General features: G+C 35.0%; 1 protein-coding gene across 1 annotated transcript in view; it reads right to left on the reverse strand.

The window, feature by feature from the left end:
• The window catches only part of LOC120540101 (cilia- and flagella-associated protein 46), a 248,788-nt gene that overhangs the window by 219,830 nt on the left and 7,000 nt on the right, over nt 1-21,958 (reverse strand). The window contains exons 6-10 of the mRNA XM_039770591.1: nt 19,661-19,784; nt 16,970-17,064; nt 13,400-13,534; nt 12,251-12,350; nt 11,455-11,553 (exon numbers count right to left, since the gene is read on the reverse strand). Of these exons, the coding sequence (XP_039626525.1) occupies nt 11,455-11,553; nt 12,251-12,350; nt 13,400-13,534; nt 16,970-17,064; nt 19,661-19,784 (553 nt within the window). The remainder of the gene's footprint in view (nt 1-11,454; nt 11,554-12,250; nt 12,351-13,399; nt 13,535-16,969; nt 17,065-19,660; nt 19,785-21,958) is intronic.

A 21,958-nucleotide genomic window follows, 5' to 3' on the forward strand; every position in this document is an offset into this window, starting at 1 on the left:
TATTAAATTAAATATAGTTGTATTACTAATTTACAGATCCTTATTTCACCTTCTTAAGAAAGTTTAACAGACTTTTTATCTGAATTAGCTATTAATTAAAATGCAGTAATCTTATTAGATAACTTTTATATCCACATACTTTCTCACCCAGATTGTAAAAATTTCTTCACACTCTCATAATCAGTTTTAATTATTCCCTGTGGAATTAAAGTTCAGAACGTTGTTATCTATCCTGTTAATTAAACATTTTCAGATTATTAATTGATTACCTTTGACTTATTTCTTCTCTTGTCGATAAATGCTCAGTTTAAAACCAGAAGTATGAGGCATTTAAATAATAATAGGATTGGAAGATTTATTGACATTAGAAAAACCTCAAACTATAGCCTGGAAACTAACAATATAAATGAGCTGTGAAACAAGATCTGCATGAATATGAAAGACACATTAGATAAAGCTGCTCCTCTCAAAACAAAGGTTATCAAAGTGAAAAAAGTTCACCTTGGTTTAATGAGAACACATGCCATCTTAAACCAAAAAATCATTTAATATGAGGAATTAAAGTTTAAAAGAAATCTCTCTCTCTGCAAGGGATGTTGTATGCTTCATTCATTTTAACAGATGAAAATATAAATAACTTTTTTGAGTTTCATTCAAAATAATAGGTACCTTTACAAATAAGAAATCTGAAATAACAAGCAGAATTCTTCTACATATTAGTAGCACTCAGTTTATGATTTTTGTTTTTATAAACTAGATGGTGCTGTTTTACAGAATGATGAATTAGTGACAAATCTAATTGTACTGGATCATATTATGTCACCCCTAATCTCCAGTTCTCATGACAGAACTGGAGATCCAGTGGCTGATTTCCAAAATAAAACCTTCTCCAGTATCTTCTCTTTAGACCCAATTTCAACCAGTCTGTTTAAAAACCCACTTATGTTAGTTCCACAATCCACATTTCATAAAATTAATAAATTATTATTAAAAAGCATTATCCCTGGCACCTTCAAAATACTCATTGTTAGAGCTCTGTTTAAATCAGATTTAGATTCAAATGTTTTAAAGATTATGAGAATGAAGGATTTCTATATGCATTTGCAATTTACCTTTTCATTATAATAATTTATAGAAAAACTGTAACCATACAACTTGCAACTTATCTTAAAAAATAGTGTATATTAAAAATATATTTCTGGTAATTCTCCTAAATACAGCAAAGAATATACTTTAGAAAATAACTATATTCTAATCTCCAACACAGGAACTACAACATATGTATGCTTTTAGACTTACATATTGCTTTTGTAACTATTAACCATTGCTTTGACAATTTAGCTTGCTTACTAGGCACTGACTTTTGCTGGTTTACTTCATACTAATATTTTATGAATTAAGACACGGTATCCTTCAATGTTGTTGATGGGACCAATACTCTGTTCTCTTTGCCATTGTGACGTGTTTCAGAAACATGATATTCATTTTCATTCATATTCACTCATATCATTTCTTTTTTTTTTTTATTTATTTATTTATTTATTAATTTTATTACAATCAATACATAGCAATCAAGTTTTTACAAAAAAAAAGAATTATGCTAAGAACAGATCGATCCCCACCCTTGAGAGAGAGAGCAAGCCAAACGGTGTAAAATTTAAGGCTTTTAAAAATACCTAAATCAACAAATTCTCTGTGCTTTATAAAATCAATTCAAAATATTACTGATTAGATCCTGCCATGTTTTGAAAAAAGTCTGCACAGATCCTCTAACTGAGTATTTGATTTTTCCAATTTTAAATAATATAACACATCAGTTTCCCACTGACTTAAAGAGGAGAGTTTGGGTTCTTCCAGTTTATCAGAATAAGTCTGCGTGCCAACAGTGTAGTGAATGCAATCACAATTTGTTTGTCTTTCTCCACTTTAAGACCCTCTGGAAGAACCCCAAACACAGCTGTTAATGGGTTAGGAGGGATTGTGAGTCCAAGACTGTCTGAGAGGTAATTAAAAATTTTTGTCCAGAATAATGTTAATTTGGAGCAGGCCCAGAACATGTGACCTAGTGAGGCTGGGGCTTGGTTGCAACGTTCGCAGGTTGGATCATGCCCTGGAAACATTTTGGAGAGTTTTAGTCGAGACAGATGTGCTCGATATATAATTTTGAGTTGTATAATTGTATGCTTTGCGCATATGGAGCTTGAGTGAATTCTCTGCATTGCTACTTTCCACTCCTTTTCTGATATATTAATTGAGAGGTCATTTTCCCAGTGTCCTCTTGGATCTTTGAAAGGAAGGGATTGTAAAAGGATTTTATATATTGTAGAGATGGAGTCTAACTCCTTGAAATTGAGCAATAATTTTTCCAGCGTGGATGAGGGTGCAAGATGAGGAAAATCTGGAAGGTTCTGTTTAACAAAGTTCCTGATTTGAAGATAGTGAAAGAAATTTGTAGCTGGAATGTTAAATTTGGAATGTAATTGTTCATAGGATGCAAAGACGTTGTCTATATAAAGATCTCTAAGCAAGTTAATTCCAAATTTTTCCAGATATTAAAACTGCATATGTTTGTGAGGGTTGAAAGAGGTGGTTCTTTTGCAGGTGCCACAGAAAGAAGCTTCTCCGTCTTAAAATGCTTTCTACATTGGTTCCAGATTCTAAGTGAGTGGAGCACAATTGGGTTATTAGTGTATTGCCGATAACGTGTGTTTATTGGAGCACAAAGCAAGGAATACAAAGAAGTACTGCAGGATTTTACTTCTATTGCGGTCCATGCCTGTGTATGTTCTTCTATTTGTGTCCAGGTTCTTATCGACTGTATATTTGCCCAGTAATAAAACTGGAAGTTAGGTAGAGCCATGCCGCCTTCTGCCTTTTGTCTTTGTAGGGTCGCTCTTTTGATGCGTGGATGTTTAGAATTCCAAATAAATGAGGTTATTGTTGAATCTAATTGCTTAAAGAACGATTTATTAATGTATATTGGTATGTTTTGAAATAAAAAGGAGCTTAGGAAGAATATTCATCTTAACAGTGTTAATTCTTCCAGCTAGTGTGAGATGAAGGGTTGACCATCTATGCAAGTCTTGTTTAATTTTTTCCATACAGACGACGAAATTTTGTTGATAAAGAGCTTTATGTTTACTTGTGATGTTTACCCCGAGGTATTTAAACTGTTCTGCAATGATAAAAGGAAGGGTGTCTAATCTAATATTATATGCTTGCGAATTCACGGAAAGAGTACACTTTTATTCAGATTAATTCTGAGACCAGAGAGCTTTTGAAATTCTGTGAGTGCTGCTAAGACTGCAGGCACAGAATTTTCTGGGTCCGATATATACAGTACCATGTCATCTGCATATAATGAGATTTTCTGTTCCAGTCCTTCTCTGCTAATCCCCTTTATCTGATCAGTATTTCGACAATGTATTGCCAGTGGTTCAATGGCAATTGCAAACAGCAGTGGTGACAAAGGGCATCCTTGTCTTGTGCCACGCTCTAGTTTAAAGTAGTCTGAGCAAATGTTATTGATGCAAACTGAAGCTTCTGGGTTAGTATACAGTAATTTAATCCATGCACAAATGTTCGGGCCAAACCCAAACTTCTCCAAAATAGTAAAAGGTATTTCCATTCAATCATGTCGAATGCTTTTTCTGCATCCAATGATAATAATATTTCTGGGGTGTTTGATTTAGTTGGTGAGTATATTACATTAAACAGGCGTCGAAGATTTGAAGATAAGTGTCGGCCCCTAATAAATCCAGTTTGGTCTTGTGAATTACTGAGGGAGCACTTTCTCCATCCTTCTAGCTATGATTTTAGAGAGTATTTTAACGTCGTTATTCAGAAGTGAAATTGGTCTGTATGATGCACATTGTAATAAGTCCTTATTTTGTTTTGGAAAGACAGTGATTAGTGCTTGGCGAAAGGTTTGTGGAAGAGATTGGTTATCTCTGGCTTCTGTAAATGTTGCTAATAGGAGGGAGCTAGCTGAGCGGAGAATTTCTTGTAAAACTCTGCAGGGTAGCCATCAGGGCCTGCTGCTTTTCCACCTTGGAGTGACTTTATAGCATCCAGTAATTCTGATAATGACAGAGGTTTATCGAGCTCCTCCACACTAATAGCGTCAATTTGTGGTATCTGTAATTTATCCAGAAATGCATTAGATTGTATATTGTCTTCTTTAAACTCAGTAGTATATAGGGATTTATAGTAGTCTCTAAAAGTGTACATTATATTTTTGTGTTCGATGATTTTATCTCCATTCGTGTTAGTAATTACGAGATTGCGTTATGCACTTCTTGCTTGTGAATTTGTTGCGCTAAAAGCTTATTAGCTTCTCTCCATGTTCATAATAATGATGTCTGGATTTGTAAATTAGTTGTTCGGTTTCTTTAGTTGTCAAGAGGTTTAATTCTGAATGTAGAGCCTGCCTCCTCTTATGTAGAGTCTCGCTTGGTAGTCCGGCATGGTCTTCATCTATTTTAGTAATTTCGCTTTTATCTCTGCTACTTTCTTCGCTCGGATTTATTTCTGTGGGAAAGATATGAGATAATCTGTCCTCTTAAGAAGGCCTTAAGAGTTTCCCAGAGTATTCCTGCAGAGATCTCAGGGGATGTATTTGTCTCTAGAAAGAATTCAATTTGTTTGGATATAAATTCAGTACAATTCTCGTCAGCTAATAGAAGCGGATTGAGACGCCATCTGGGGTGAGTGTATGGGGCTTAGTAATTTCAGCTCCAAGATCATCGGAGCATGGTCTGAAATAACAATAGCATCGTATTTACAAGATTTAATCTTAGGCAAGAAGTTATTATCTATAAAGAAGTAATCAATCCTTGAGTAGCAATGATGTACTGGTGAGTAGAAAGAATATGTTCTTGAATTTGGGTTTAAAACCTCCAGGGATCTGATAAGTTGTGATCAGTTATAAACTTTGTAATTATCTTTGCGGTGTTAGTTGCGTTCCCCTGTGGAGGAAGTCTTATCTAAAAGTGGATTTAGAACACAATTAAAGTCCCCAGCCATTATAAGTTTATGAGTGTTCAGATTGGGAATGGATGCAAATAAATTTTGTATAAATTCCTTATCATCAACATTAGGTGCATAAACATTTATCAAAATCATTTTACAGTTAGATAAGTCTCCCATGACCATCACATATCTCCCTTCAGGATCCAATACTACATCTGATGCTACAAATGGTACTGTTCTATGTATGAGAATTCCCACCCCTCTAGTTTTCTTTGTAAAACTAGAATGGAACATTTGGCCAGTCCAGTCTTTTGCAGCGGAACTGATCCTTACTTAGTAAGTGGGTTTCCTGTAAAAATACTATTTTAGCATTTAGACCTGTTAGGTGAGAAAGTACTTTCTTTCTCTTTAATTCGTGATTCAGGCCTTTAACATTCCAGCTTACGAAGTTAACTGTCCCATCATGGAGACACTGATTCTGAGTTTTTGTTGTCATATTATAGTCTTAACTGGAAGTGAAATAGTTTAGGTCTTAATTTCCTATTCCCCCAAGAGTTGTTGCCATGCAGCTTATTATTACGTTGATAGTTATAATTATAAAGATTGAGATGATAGATTAGATATAGATCAAGCCTGCTCTCTTTCTCTTCCCCCCTTAACCCCCACCCTCCTTTTTGCCTCCCCAGGTGAGGCTAAAACCCACTTCATGCAGTCCCAGTCCTCTGACATACCCAGAGACAGAGCACGTCCAAAGCACATCAAGCCCCCATGCAGTGGCGCTTTAAGGTTAAAAGATAGAGATATCTGTTACCAATATAGTCTTTAAAAGAGGAAAAAGAAAGAAACTGGAGATCCAGTGGCTGATTTCCAAAATAAAACCTTCTCCAGTATCTTCTCTTTAGACCCAATTTCAACCAGTCTGTTTAAAAACCCACTTATGTTAGTTCCACAATCCACATTTCATAAAATTAATAAATTATTATTAAAAAGCATTATCCCTGGCACCTTCAAAATACTCATTGTTAGAGCTCTGTTTAAATCAGATTTAGATTCAAATGTTTTAAAGATTATGAGAATGAAGGATTTCTATATGCATTTGCAATTTACCTTTTCATTATAATAATTTATAGAAAAACTGTAACCATACAACTTGCAACTTATCTTAAAAAATAGTGTATATTAAAAATATATTTCTGGTAATTCTCCTAAATACAGCAAAGAATATACTTTAGAAAATAACTATATTCTAATCTCCAACACAGGAACTACAACATATGTATGCTTTTAGACTTACATATTGCTTTTGTAACTATTAACCATTGCTTTGACAATTTAGCTTGCTTACTGGGCACTGACTTTTGCTGGTTTACTTCATACTAATATTTTATGAATTAAGACACGGTATCCTTCAATGTTGTTGATGGGACCAATACTCTGTTCTCTTTGCCATTGTGACGTGTTTCAGAAACATGATATTCATTTTCATTCATATTCACTCATATCATTTCTACAGTTTATTCAAAACATGGCAGCAAAGAAGAATTGAGTAGCATGTATAGCTCCAGTTCTCAAATCACAGTTACAGCCTGGTAAAGAGTTGATTTTAACATCCTTTTCTTCATATATAAAGTCAAAAACATTTTAGCTCCCCCTATTTTCCACCTATGCTCCAGGGCATACATTGTGATCTCAATATGCAGGCATCCTTAAAATTCAGAGGATAAATAAAACTAGCATAGTGGGCAGAGGTTTTAACAATAGGAAACCCAAATTCTGCATTCATCAGACTACAGTTATTAGAGATGCACTTCCATCTGCACATTTAAAATGAAGGTTGAAGGTTCTTTATTGTAGTATAATTACCCTTATAAGAGATGCTGCTTAGCCTGTTTTACATAGTTTGTTTTTATTTATTTGCAATAATTGCTTTTGATTTACCATTATTACATTTTTTCCATTTTGTTTTAATTTCTTACTGTCTATGGTGGTATTTGGCCTGCATTGGAGTGAATACACAATCATATACAGTGGAACTATTTTCAAACATTTTATGTCCAAATGAAAACATCCTTATTAACCTACAGAATTATCTTTTTCAGAATGTGGCTAACCTACCTGGTTACATACACATACAGTATGTACATGTATATTTTTGTTTATTTTCCTGTACAGTATAATGTTTCTCTGTAAATGTTTAAACATACTATTTAACTTTTGTATATTATAATTTAATTATTGCATAGTGTGCTTTAATGTGAATGTCAGGATTAGAGTTATGGTTAGGTACTGTTTATTTAGCTTTTATTTAACAGCTCAGTCCTTAGACACGTCTCTTGTACCCACTCGGTACTTGGTAAGGTTTTCCATATATGTTCTTATTGACACTTTAGTTTAATCGAGTCAAGGATTTTAATGTTGTTAAAAAAGGTGAATCAACTACAGTCAAGGTCAAAACACAGTAAGAAAGAAGATGGCTTGTCAAGTTCACGGAACTGTACAAAATTTGATCTCAGAATTTTCCTATCAAAAAGGGTGCTCAAAACCTTTTTTTTTTTTTTTTAAATGAAAGTCTTTCCTTTATATTTCTATAACATTTACACACTGTTTAATGTGTATGGCCATCTTTTATAACACGGCTTCCATGGTGTCATACATCACATAGCATGACCATCATGGGTCTAACAACCATGTAGAATCATTGGTAGTAATTATGAAAGTAAACACATTAAATGTCTGCAAGCATGAAAAGATACATGTACAAAATGAAACACCATACGTAAAGTGAAAAATGGTGGTGGCAGCATCATGTTATGGGGATGCTTTTCATGTGCTGGACCTGGGAATCTTGTCAAAGTTGAAGGGACAAAGGATGAAGCTATGTGATGTTATTATGTCAATATGAAGTAAAATCCCTGAGGAATGTTTCCAGCACCTTGATAAATCCATGCCACAAAGAATTACAACAGTTCTAAAGGCATAAGGGTGTCCAACACAGTACTAGCAAAGTGTACCTAATAAAGTGGCCGGTGAGTGCAGATTGGTGCTCTATAGTTAGCAAAAAAAATCCCAACAACATCCTTGAATGCCTTTAATGCAATTTCCTCTGGTCTCACTAGCAGATCATGAAACTCCTTGTTATTAATGACATTGTCTGATTTTTGGATAAAAAAAAACTACATTCTTCAGTCCTATCATTAGTTATGTGTAGAAAACTCTGTTTCAAATATCACTCTCCTAGTCCATATATTCATGAACTTTTTCATCAGTTCAATTATTATATAAAGAGGAGCCAAAACAATTCTTTGTTGGGTTGACAAGTGGTTTATGTGTCACATTTTTCTGCCCTGGAACCAAATTCTTATGGAGCAGCAAGTTCTTTTTAATGTGATAAGACTCTTCTGCACAGTCGTCCCATCCGCAAATAAAATAACAGTATTTGGTATATCTAAGCTGCATTCCTAGTATAAGTGGCCCCAGTTCTGGATCACCATATATGTCCCAATTGTAGTTGTTGTACTGTATGTGTAAACTTATATCTTCTCGTTTTTCTAATTAACAAAGGGAGGAGTGCTTTTTCTCTTGAAAACAGGGATTTTGTGGGACATTTCCTGCTTTGTGACGTTTGAGTCTAAGTTTAAGACTGTTTGAAGGTAAATGACTGTCCTGGAATAACAACTTTGATGTAGTTCCAGGACCAACAGAAATTCATTATTATCAGATTCAGATTTAGATAAACTACCGGCACAATTCAACAATTAATTTTACCATTTTTGTCTCTCTACAATATCCAGAGCCATCTTAACACATGGGCAGTTGCCCGGGGGCCCCACAAGCATAGGGGGCCCATGCTAATCTATGTATGTTGTGACTTGCTGAGTGGTTGTGTAGGTAGGGGCCCCCAGAGCACTGCTTTGCCTGGGGGCATATAATGCTGTTAAGACGGCCCTGACAATATCATCTACTGCTCATAACCAACCCTTTTTACAGTTATCAAAGAGCAGCCAACGGAACTGTACATTGCATTATGAAAGCTGCAAGCTGAACCCTTTTTCAGCTTAAAAAGAGTGAAAAGGGAAGAGTAATTTAAAAATTGTTATGGAATACTGTTTTTCTGAATTTGACTTTCTATAAGCTCTCCCTAGCAAGCACTTCTTCACAATGAAAGATGTCAAATTAAATGAACAAATCAGGTTGACAGATGAAACTCTTTACCATTTCATGCAAATCACCTGCATCAATATTGATGCTGACGTGCCTTGAAATGTGCATCGGTGAGGAAGGCTATAGAAGTCACATAAGACTCATGAGATCTTTATGTGCACAGGAATCACAATATTCTCACTATTATACAATTGACCAATTAAGAATGTTTTGAAATTTTCGCTTGTGCTGAAGAATTATGAAAGTATATATTCACCATAAAACTTTTTATTTTAACTTTTTTGAAACATTAAGGCAATTACATTTTCAGCTTGTCAAATAATTCAACGCTTTTAGGACTGTTCTGAAAATGGTGATTGAAAATTAAGAACTGCAAAAAAAACAACTCAGTCACTGCTTAAAATAACAGATATTAGAAATGTATTTTTATCACAGATTTATAAAGGTGGAAATTAGATTTTTTTTTATCACAGATTTATACAGGCAGATATTAGAACATTTTTTATCACAGATTTATAAAAGCAACTACGATTGGCCCCACCGTGTGCTCTATTATATACACTGTAAATGCACACTGTATAGTGTCCTTAAGTATGCCTGACAGATTTGCTAAAATCTCAGGTGACAGGTTAATATGGTTTACATAATAATGTTATGTAGGTATGTAGGCAGGGTATTATGGATATCACATTCACAAGAATGAAAATCAAGTATTGTATACAGTGGCTACAAATGAATAAGCATACATCTGAAAAGATGAGATAATCATACAAACTTAGTAAAACTGATCAAATAATTCTAAATTTAGTTTTACCTACTGAAGCATTGAATTGATTGGGTTAAAAATAATGGATCTATGAAGGTCTCATTCCAGTCAACATTTCTATAGAGGTGATATGTGTGCTTGCATCTATATTCAGGTTAATCAAATTCAAATTGCTCTGTTTACTTTATTTATTAGTTCATGTTTAGAAGTTTACTGTACTGTATTATTGTTTGTTCAAACACTCTAAGACTTTATTCAGTAAAAATATAAACCGAAATTAAAGTAAACTGAATCAAAGTCAACAAAAGGGAAATTAACTGAACTGACAGATTGTGTTATCGCTATATATATATATATAAAATCCAACGTCTGTATGTCTGTCCTTGTTTCACGAGAGAACTACTTAACAGATTTAGATCAGGTTTTTCTATAATTTGCTTGAACATTCCGGTTGTTCTTGCGACTTCTCTCATTGAGCTATGTATCATAGTTTGCTTGCGGTACCAATTTATTTGTGCGAATCCGAGAGGCATGCAGTGGGTCGAGGAGAGGGGGGCAGGGACCTTCTCACTCACGCTCCAGCCTCGGGGCATGTACCTTACTCCGCTTAGATAGCAAACAAAAGAACTACTTAATGGATTTAGATCGGGTTTTTTTCTATAATTTGCTTGAACATTCTGGTTGATTTTGCAACTTCTGTCATTGCACTAAGAATCACAGTTCACTTGCTGGAGCGATATTCCAATCTAATCCAAGACAGAGGCTGCGGGCTGAGAGGAGGAGGAAGTGTAATGTCGGGAGTGGGGAGCTGGGCAGGGCCCCCATCACTGCCCTGTTTCACTACTATGTGGGCAGAGACATAAAAAGTAAAGCCAAAGTTAAACATGGCACATAAACAATACAGTGGGAAACTTTCACTCACAAGAGCACATTAGAAGGAAGCGCATACTTTAATGATATCCATTATTGGTACTGATTGTGAGGACTGCAGCTTTCCTCCATTAATAATTAGAAAGTTTGCATTTTCAAATACCTATAAAGATAATAAAATAGGGTACTTTTGTGTAAAATGGAAGCAGAAATTATTCAGTTTAATTGTCCACACAGTGTATGAACAAACAGCCACGTGATCCTAGATGTGGGTGCCTGAGATTCACTAACATACCAGAATTTCTTATTTAAACATGATAGCATTTCATCACACAGAAACATACAACATTATTTATGTTGACTTTTAGAATAGATACTGCAGCTACAAAAGCATGGACCTATGGTAAAGATTGGGCATTGACTGAAACACAGAAATCACCACAATATAATGAAGAGATTTTTTTTTCAAAATGTGATGTTAAAAGGGAGGTTTGGAGTTCATTAATTGAAATTCTTTTTGTACTGAATTGAACCCAAAAACATGGATGTTGCTTTAGATTTCCAAATACGCCAGCTTGTATTTGAGTTAATTGTTAGGTGATGTTGTAACCTCCACTTTACATTAATATCTTTAAGGCTTGCCCTTTAATTTTAGAAAACTGTTAATTAAACAATAAGGTTAATACCTCCACAGCAGCCTTTGAATATTTCTCAATCTTAATACCATCCTTCTTCAGGTCAACTTGAATTTTCAAACACTGAACTTCAATCAGCTGTCTAGAGTCCTAATAAATAGAAATACACATAATTCAATTAACAATGAAAACACTTGTAAAATACATTTTGTCAAAAGAAATAATTTAACCTATATAATTGAAATGCTATAGTGGTATTAAGCCTTGCATACAATAAGATGCAGTGCAAATTACTGTACATATAAAATTTGAACATATATTCCCAAACATCTATTATAAAATTAGAAAGCAAGATATTGTTTAGAGAATGAAAGTATCAATTTGACATACATTTATGCATACTTTAAGTTACTCTTCCGTCCATTCATTTCATTAACCAAATTTATCTAAGCATAGGGCTGTGTGTGAGTCTGGCAGCAGTGAGCTCAGGACATCAGCCAATCCTGCATGAGGTGCCATTCCAAAGCAGAACATACTTATTCATTCATTCTGGTCAACTTACAGTTGTCAAGTAAACACACACACTCATGTATTCATTCATTCATGTTAATTTACAATTGTTGATTAGCTTCATTCATTTTTCTTTAGAAAAGGTGGACAAAACTGGAATTGCAGAGAAAAACCCTTGCAGACACAGAGAGAACATGCAAACTCCAGATGGGCAATGACTCTGCCTATCAATCTGTGTACTGTGAGGCAGACATGCTAATCACTGTGCCAACTCATAACCAGCATTCAAGATAATTTACTGACAAGAAATTATATTAAAATTGAGGTTATTGCTTACAATCAGTCCAATCTTTTCCACATTAGATAAACATGCAGCAGTAACTTGTGGGCTGTTTAGTTCCAAGGCAATATGAGCTAATTGTAGAAGTAAAGAAATTCTAACAAAGAAAGGAACAGAAAAAAAAACATTAGTATTAAAGTGCACATTAACAAATGTATGTTTAAATATACACTGTATTAAGTTCATTGGTGGAGAAAAGGTGTGACCATTAAAGAAAAAGTTTAATATCATTTTCTTATAATGTTTCAAATACAATGCTTATCAAATAAATCCTCTTATCTCTTAGCTAACTAAGGAACCCATTATCACTTGCAAATACATATATATATATAAAATGGTGTATAATGAAATGAGACTAATTGTCTTAAATAATTATCACTGTTGAATCTGCAGCAGGAACAATTAAGTATTTCGACAATACTGTAACATGGATTAGTTGGTCACTGCTGGGTCCTGTGCAGTTTGAATTTTTCATATGTAATTTCTCATTGAAAGTACCAAATTATTTTTTTTTTTCTTGACCACTACTGCAAACTACATGGGGTAAGTAACATTGAAAAAAAATATTATTTTTGGGTAGAATATTCCTTTAATCATTAGTCTTTCAATATATGTTGCAAATAACAACAACAACAACATTTATATAGCACATTTTCATACAAATAATGTAGCTCAAAGTGCTTTACATGATGAAGAAAGAGAAAACAGACAAAGTAAGAATTAAAATCAGAGAACACTAAATAACATAGAATAAAATTAAGGTCCGATGGCCAGGGAGGACAGAAAAAACAAAAAAAAAACTCCAGACGACTGGAGAAAAAATTAAATTTGCAGAGGTTCCAGGCCATGAGACCGCCCAGCCCTCTCTGGGCATTCTACCTAACATAAATGATCAGTCCTCATTGTATTCAGGGTTCTCATGGAAGGACTTGATGATGACGGTCACGTGGACTTCTGGCTAATCCATCAATGCAGGGACATCATGGTGCTTTGATTAGGTGGTGGAGGCCCAGGTCGCCAAATAAATAAACTCATTTCATCATTAAAACAGAACTTTAAAACGTGGGACACAACTTTAAAAGAAAATACAGTATCCACAGTAATCATTTATCAAGCATAATTTACGTATCTAGTGAGTATTCTTACTTTTCAGCAGTAGATATTTCTAATGCTTCATCACTGGACTCTGTGGATACCTCCCGTGCATTTGACTGAAGAAGACGCAGAATTTTGGAGAGTTTTCCTTCTGCATCTTTGACGAACTCTTTTGAATTCATCTCACTAAATAACATATATATATATATATCAGATGATTATTCATAACATAATAATATAAGTACAATAAAATACACTTAAAATCTGTAGCTATCTGGTTGACAGTTAATCATATATATTGAGTATATAAACACAGTACAGTCAACTTATACAGTAAGAGGTACAATTTAAATATGACATTTAACATGATATGAAAAATATATGAAACATTTCAATGAAAAAAAAAATTTAAACACTAATTTACATATAGGCAATCAATTTTTGTCTCTACAGTTGCTTTCCTAGGGACCATCATTAGAAGACCCTTTATATAATATATAATATTAAAATATAATATAATATAATTGTATAATATATAATAATATAGTATAATTATATTCCTATAAATACCTGGGAGTGCAGCTGGATGATAAATTGGACTGGACTGCCAATACTGATGCTCTGTGCAAGAAAGGACAGAGCCGACTATACTTCCTTTAGAAGGCTGGCGTCCTTCAACTTCTGCAATAAGATGCGGCAGATGTTCTATCAGACGGTTGTAGCGAGTGCCCTCTTCTACACGGTGGTGTGCTTGGGAGGCCGCATAAAGAAGAAGGACGCCTCATGCCTAGACAAACTGGTGAGGAAGGCAGGCTCTGTTGTAGGCACAGAGCTGGACAGTTTGACATCCGTGGCAGAGCGACGGTCGCTGAGCAGGCTCCTGTCACTCATTGAGAATCCACTGCATCCACTAAACAGTATCATCTCCAGACAGAGGAGCAGCTTCAGCAACAGACTGCTGTCACTGTCCTGCTCCACTGACAGACTGAGGAGATCATTCCTACCCCACACTATGCGACTCTTCAATTCCACCCGTTAAAACGTTAACATTATACAAAGTTATTGTCTGATATACCTGCATTTTTATCAATCTTTAATTTAATATTGTTTTTTATCAATATGTAGCTGCTGGAGTACGTGAAGTTACCCTTAGGATTTATAGTATAGTATCTATATATCTATCTAATCATTTCATTAGGCATCATAAACATCATTTAATCATAGAGTAGAAAAGTTAAGTTAATGACAGATCTCTGCCTCACAAATGAGACACATTTACATTTTTAATGTTCATATTCTGCATACAACCTGCATACATATTCTGCATTGACTTCTGCAAGTCAACAATAACAACAACAGTGCCAACTTTCAAAATGATTCTGTCATAATTATTTATATGAAAGTTGGAACCAGTAGCAGGATGTAGTTTTATTTTTCGAATACCCAAAGGAAAAGTCAATTGTCAACACACCTAGTGGATATTGGCAGTACAACTGCCCTCCTTTTGGGCTACACAGGACCATAGCTGCTTTTCAACATCTGGTGGATACAGACTGCACAAGTCTCACAACCCTTTGGGCTACACAAGGCAATAGCTGTTTTTCAACATTTGGTGGAGACAGACTGCACAAGTCTTTTATTCTAGCACCTGGGAAGAACATCTATGCCATCTGCTATTTGTCCTACAGACCTAAATCAGGTAAGTCAACACATTAATTATAATAAGTGTCATATATATTTAAGAGAAACCAAATTATCAGTGTATGTTGTAAACCATGCCATGAATTTACAAGATTGCAGTTATCCAGAATTGGCCATGGTGAAAACCAAATAGCAAGTTCAAGTTTTTCTTGGATTCACAGGGTAATATCAATGATTTGTTCCTTGTTTATCATAAACAGAGCTGGACCTCACTTGGCTACTAACATTGTAATATGGAACTTCAATACCAAAGAGGTGTTTTGTGACCTTAGGAATGCTCTCTCTACAGCACTAATCTTAGTTTCAATTACTTTTTCTTCTCCAGACCAATATATCTGAGAGCAGCCTTGGTAACATGCAATATCTCAGATGAAAATTGCTATACTAAGAGGAAAGGTAAGCGGACATGGAAAGAGAGGCCTTTGCATTTAAATGGGTCAATTCTCGAATTGAATATTACTTACTGAGTAATGAGTTCACTGAATGACTATACTCCACTAGAATGAATAGTGGCTCATAAAAAAATGAACCCCCAAGTCACGCAATTATTCTTAGTCGGATAGGCATCGGTTTTTTAAAGGGAAGCACCAGGGACCAAGCATTTTAAAGAAGACTCCTGTCAGAATTTTAACTTTGTTTTAATGGATGTATTTATTCAGATTTTAACCTCCACCAGCACTTTGATGTTTTCATGGATTATTCATTTATTTAACTTTTTTGAGCACTGCACTTTTTGGGAACTATTTGGATTTGTTTTTTTTTAAATAATAAAAACACTTTTCACCATCCTCTTGCTTAGTGTGTTTTTCATCAGCTTATTTCTTCTGGTTACGTTATCGACGGTGTTGGGTTCAAGAGGCTCCCATTATGGAAGGGGGAGCAAAGGGGTCAACCTGCACCATCACAAAGAGCTTATGGTTATTTATTCTGACTTCGTAGGTAATGAACAATTCATTTTTTGCCTTTACACCACACACCAGAGGAGGCCTTAGGGGTGTGCTGGGCCTAGGGCTGACCAACCCCACACGGGGCCGGTTACGTCAAATGCTGTTACCGGTATGCGTGGACTGTATAAACTTGGGTGAAAATTTAATAAAAACAACATACACCGGATTTTCTCATTACAATATTCAGCTACATTTTTTCAAGATAACACGTGGACTTTATCAAAATGTAACTGGAGAATATAACTTGACAAATCTGCTCAAACGGGACACGCAGACCTCAAAAGCGGGTCCCCCTTAGGGACAGGGCCTGGGGCAGTCGTCCCACTTGCCAACCCCAGACGCGACTCTTGCACACCCTTATAGAAGTACAACTGGTTTCATCCCCAGAAGTCAAGGAACCGCATCTTGTATGACAACTGGATAATTGTTAAAAGGTTTGAGAAACACTCCATGTCCTACTCTATGATCACAGTCCCTTGTCCTGCGAAATGTTCATGAAGCACTTCAGTGCATCTTTCTCTAATTTAGAGGATACTAAGCAACTACTGAACAAAGAAAAATTACACCGGTGCTTGGCTTAAACTATTTTACTTTCAGTGTACTTTTATTCAGTTCACATTATCAATGATATCTTATGGCCCCTCTAGGAAATGCAGAAATACTGTAGGTTGCTGCACAGCAGCACAGTGAATACCTTTTGATAGTGTGACTAAATTGAGACTACAGCAAAGTGATTATTACTCTGTTTCACTCATATTCCAACTACTAGTCAGATGATTGGCTATAAGCTAGTAAAAAAAATAAACAGTGCAGCATGAATTTAAACATGTAAGTAAACTGCAAAGTGTAAAACAAGAAAATGTTACTTGTTAATTTAATGCACGTGAAGCCTTAGTTTTTTTGTGTAACTTTTGGCTTATAATATATTTTAACATGTAAAATATCTTTAAAAAGGTAAAAGTACTCTACTCACGATTTCAGCATTTGAATTTTATAAATAACTGATATTGCACGAAAGTTTTTTCCTGCTTTGGTTGCTGTTTGAGCATCTATCAATTTGTGTTGCATCTGAAATTTGAAAAAAAAATTAACATTAACAAAAAAAACTTGAAAATGCAGAGCTCTTGGTATTTAAATATTAGGTAGAAAAAATGTAAGGAGCAGTATTTCCTGGAGGCAAATCTGGAATACAGTACCTTTACATTCTCAAATTTAAATACAGCATAACAAAAAAAAAGCTGTAATACTTAACTTACACATAGCATAGCATTCTTAAACCAGATTTTCAGGTGGCCTGAGCCCATCACAGCAACATCAGGTAAGAACCAGCCTTGGACAGGAAGCAGGCCTTTCACATGGGCCAATTTGGAACAATCATTTAACCTTACCTGCTCATCTTCACTAAAGTGCTAGGAAAACTGTAGTACTCAGAGAAAAACTTCCAGAGACAACTACAAAAACACATTTGCACTAACACAGAAACTGTTCAGCAGAAAAATATTAATGTCATCCTTAAAGTAGACACATACAGTACAAAATTAATGAGCCTGCAGAAGATGTTGCTGAGCTGTGTGATATGAATCTTAAGAGTAATTGGTGCGTAAAAAAATAAGGTCAGTAGAATAAATGGACCCAAATGAATTGTCACCTTACACCCACATAAGGGTTAAAAAAATCTTCAAGTTGTATAAATTGTTTCTTAGTGGGTTGAGAAAATGGGTTTAGTTCAGGAAGGCTGTCTTCACATTTCTAAACTAATGTGTTTTTGGTACGGTATCTCAAGGAGGTTTTGCAATAATGACTGGAGGATTAATGTATACTGAATACCTAAAAGAAATACTAATATCTAATACTAAGCAAGACAGAAAAAATACATGGAGGTGACAAAACTGGGATTTGGTATAAAGACCAATTATTTGCTATATATCTGCTACGGTTGTTCTAATTTTTTGACAACAGTAGCTGTCAAAAAAAACAAAAAAACTGGATGGTCGTTCAATTCTTTTAACATGTAGGAATTTGTATCCCATAGCATGTGATTTTGAGAGGATAAAAAACACTAATGTGATGTAAGGTCTAATTAAATTTGAATCACAAGGTAACCTGGTGAAAAGCAGAATAGCCAGATCCTAATTAGTGTCTTTAGTTGTGTTAATTTAAGAAATTCTGTGTTTGCCAGTAACCTTGAAAATTTTTTTCCTGAAAATTCACCTTGGGCTGGCTTAGGCAAGCATTTTTTTCTAGCACCCCATGACACTTTAAAGGCCAGTGTGACATCACAGAGCTGTAGTAACCATGCGCAGAAATCTTACACAGATCTATTATAAGATTATAAGCTGCTATCACAACCCAATTACTACTAGACAGACACCCGATGTGCTAGTGTTTAAAACAAAAAAACACTTGCAGTATTTTCATTTGAGGGGTATGTTTAGCTCAGCAAATCTCTACCACTGGGCTACATCAACAGTGGGCCTCGGGTTGCCATCATTGGTTTGCAAGTGGGTCGTGGTGGACCACCGAAGCGTTCAATAACACTGCACAATATATTTCCTCATTTCTCAGTGAACTCATTATTACGAGTGGGGAAACCTTCATTGGCTCTTCCAATTGTAGTCATTTCAGGTAGGGGAATCCCAACCCCCACACTACCAAACACACACAATTCAAATAGGGGACAGTTTACATTCACTGCTAGTAGGTCGATAATGAATTTAAAAAGGCAAAACTGATACACAGGACCATAAATGTTGAGAAACATTGCATTAGCTGGCCACCAGATATATAACAGATATATAATATTGATCCCTGCAGCACCACATGAGTAATTTGCATGCATAAACAATAGCATTAGTCAGTCCCATCCCGCTGCTTTGTAAGACGGCCAAAATATACACCAAGACTGGACCTCTATGAGAACAATGAACTTCATTTCATTTACTTATTGCTAGTTTGTAACTGTTTGTTGTAGTTTATTTGTGGTTATTATTCCACTTGCATCTTTCTTGTTTGAGGCACTGTAGCACAGTGGGTAGCACGCCTACCTCACAGCTCAGATCACATTTTTGACCACAAAAATTGGTTCAACATAGTTGGCAGACACTTCACTACCACTGGGGGACACTCAAAAGAGAATTTCACCAGTATTATTTTCTCAAAACTATTTCAACTCCTCCTTCCCAATCAGCAAAGCTTCTGATCGTGTTACTTTGCCACACCCATGGCAAAGCGAACTCCACAAAGTTCACTCATCACTAGTTATTAGGTAGTTGGGAAGGGGATGAGGAAAATGTTTTTTAATAAACACAGGTAGTTGCTATGCCTTCATTTATGCTAATCTGTATTTGTACTTTAATTCTTCCATGTCGTCATAATATTTGTGTATAAGGTGAAGACAATGTGTTAATTATATGACCACTGTTTTTATTAATATAAATCTGCTTGTCCTAGCAAACTGAACTAAATAATTACAGTGAAAACTGCCCAAAGTTGTGAACTTTAAATACATATTCAAATAATATATCTAGCTTTACATGTAAATAAAACAGATTCATAATTATATAAAGAAGCTAATGCACTGGTAATGGAAGTTAAAGAAACCAGCCTCAAACAATCCACTCTTTCTAATACTATTATTAATATGAAATAAAGTAAATAGAGTTACCTGTAGAGAAAAAATCTTCTGGTACAAATGAGGAACATTTGTTTTAATAAATAAAGCTGCTTCATTTGCAAATTTGGCAGCATCTTTGAAATGTCCAGCATCTAAAAGAGACTCAAGTAACTCACTATAAGGAAGCAGAAAGAAAAAAAATCACAGTGAGATGAGCCTTATAGGTTAAACAGCATAAAAGTCAGTGACATGTTTCTCTGAGATGGTACCATCTGTAACAAATGACTGCTACCACGGCAGCAAGAATACTGTGATACTCATTTGCAAGACTCAGTACAAAGCTGTTCATAAAGACAGAGTTCCTCATTTGTGACAATGTTATCTTGATTGACTTTGCATCTCACTTTCCAACCACCTACTACAAATCATATGATTCAGAATGGCTGGCAAAATGTAAACGGGGTAGTACATAATTTTAGGCAAATGAGAAATATTACAATAAGAATTCACATGTTTCCGTTATTTCTCAATTTAATTTTGTGCTTATTCCTGCTATTAATTATTTTTTCTGCTTAATTAGACAGCAAGCCTTGGAACTTGGTCTGCAGTCTCAGAAAATGTCAATATTATAGGCTTTAATTATCGATTAAATTCAATAAAAATATTTGATATAGTTCACTTTGCATGTTTGCTTCTCTGTCTAAAGTTTTTGAATAAAAATAACTTATTTCCTTTATCATCAGCAAATTATAATAGGGTGCGGATAAAAAAGTCAACAGTTACCATTTAAACCAGCAAAAACTTATTGTAAAAAATAGTTTTAATTAAGTAGACAGAAATGACAGGGAAAACTTAATGATTAAGGTGTTAGCCATCAGTTATAATGCAGAGACTGTAAAGATCTTCTCAGAAGAGCAAATGAACAGCAAAGAATTTCTGATGGGTGACACATTGGACACAATATCACACCATCTAATTAAATAACAGGCTCTATTAACAAGTGTTAGATTCTAATTCATAAAATGGTTAAAAGTAAATCCTATAACAACAGCAGCATGTCAACATAAAGCCTGCAAATTCCAGTTATATTATAATTTGCAAAGCTTTAATCTGCTGCCACATAATTCCTTGACTAATGCAATGTAGCATTTAGGTGTACACAGATAAGCTTGCTACAGGATTGCCTATTGTCAAATCACCACTTTTGTTAGTAGGCAATGTTGCAGAGATGAATAAACACTTTACTGATGCTTTGTAATTGTTAAGAAGACCCAAAGAAGTGTTTGTTAAGGTCTTGTTACATAATAGTAAATTATGCATTTTGAAGTATTTAAACTAAACTGTTACACCTTTGATGCAAAAAGTTGCATATCTATATTTTCATTTACTCTAAATTTGGAGTTATGCCTTTCAAACTCCCCTGTAAATCTCAGAAAGATGTAAACTATAAAACTGCTTAAAGGAAAACTGGTAGCCAAATTAGCTTATTCGTTGTGAACACTTTATGTTGCCAATCCTGACCTACAGACTTATAATACACAGTGTAATGTGCTCAGATCATTTGCCCTATTCCATAAAAATAGTAAACCAATCTAGACAGACTTAGGCAGAAAGTGGCAAAGACTATTTCACGGAGATTTGAAAGAGAGGTCTCAAGAATATCAGGGTTCTAATACTGAAAAGACAAACAATTGGTAAACAAAATGAAAAGACACAACATTAGAACATTAGAACACTCTAGACAAGAGCAGGCCATTCAGCCCAACAAAGCTCACCAGTCCTATCCACTTGTTTCCTCCAAGAAAACATCAAGTCGAGTTTTGAAAGTCCCTAATGTCTTACTGTCTACCACACTACTTGGTAGCTTATTCCAAGTGTCTATTGTTCTTTGTGTAAAGAAAAACTTCCTAATGGTTGTGCGAAATTTACCCTTAACAAGTTTCCAACTGTGTCCCCGTGTTCTTGATGAACTCATTTTAAAATACAAGTCTCGATCCACTGTACTAATTCCCTTCATAATTTTAAACACTTCAATCACGTCACCTTTCTTTTGCTTAAACTGTAAAGGCTCAGCTCTTTTAATCTTTCCTCATAATTCAACCCCTGTAGTTCTGGAATCAGCCTACTCGCTCTTCTCTGGACCTTTTCTAGTGCTGCTATGTCCTTTTTGTAGCCTGGAGACCAAAACTGCACACAGCACTCAAGATGAAGCCTCACCAGTGCATTATAAAGGTTGAGCATAACCTCCTTGGACTTGTACTCCACAGATCGTGCTATATAACCTAACATTCTGTTAGCATTCTGTTAGCTTCTGAACACTGTTGGGAAGTTGATAGCTTAGAGTCCACT

The sequence above is a fragment of the Polypterus senegalus genome, chromosome 1 (assembly GCF_016835505.1).
Source record: "Polypterus senegalus isolate Bchr_013 chromosome 1, ASM1683550v1, whole genome shotgun sequence".
NCBI lineage: Eukaryota > Metazoa > Chordata > Cladistia > Polypteriformes > Polypteridae > Polypterus > Polypterus senegalus.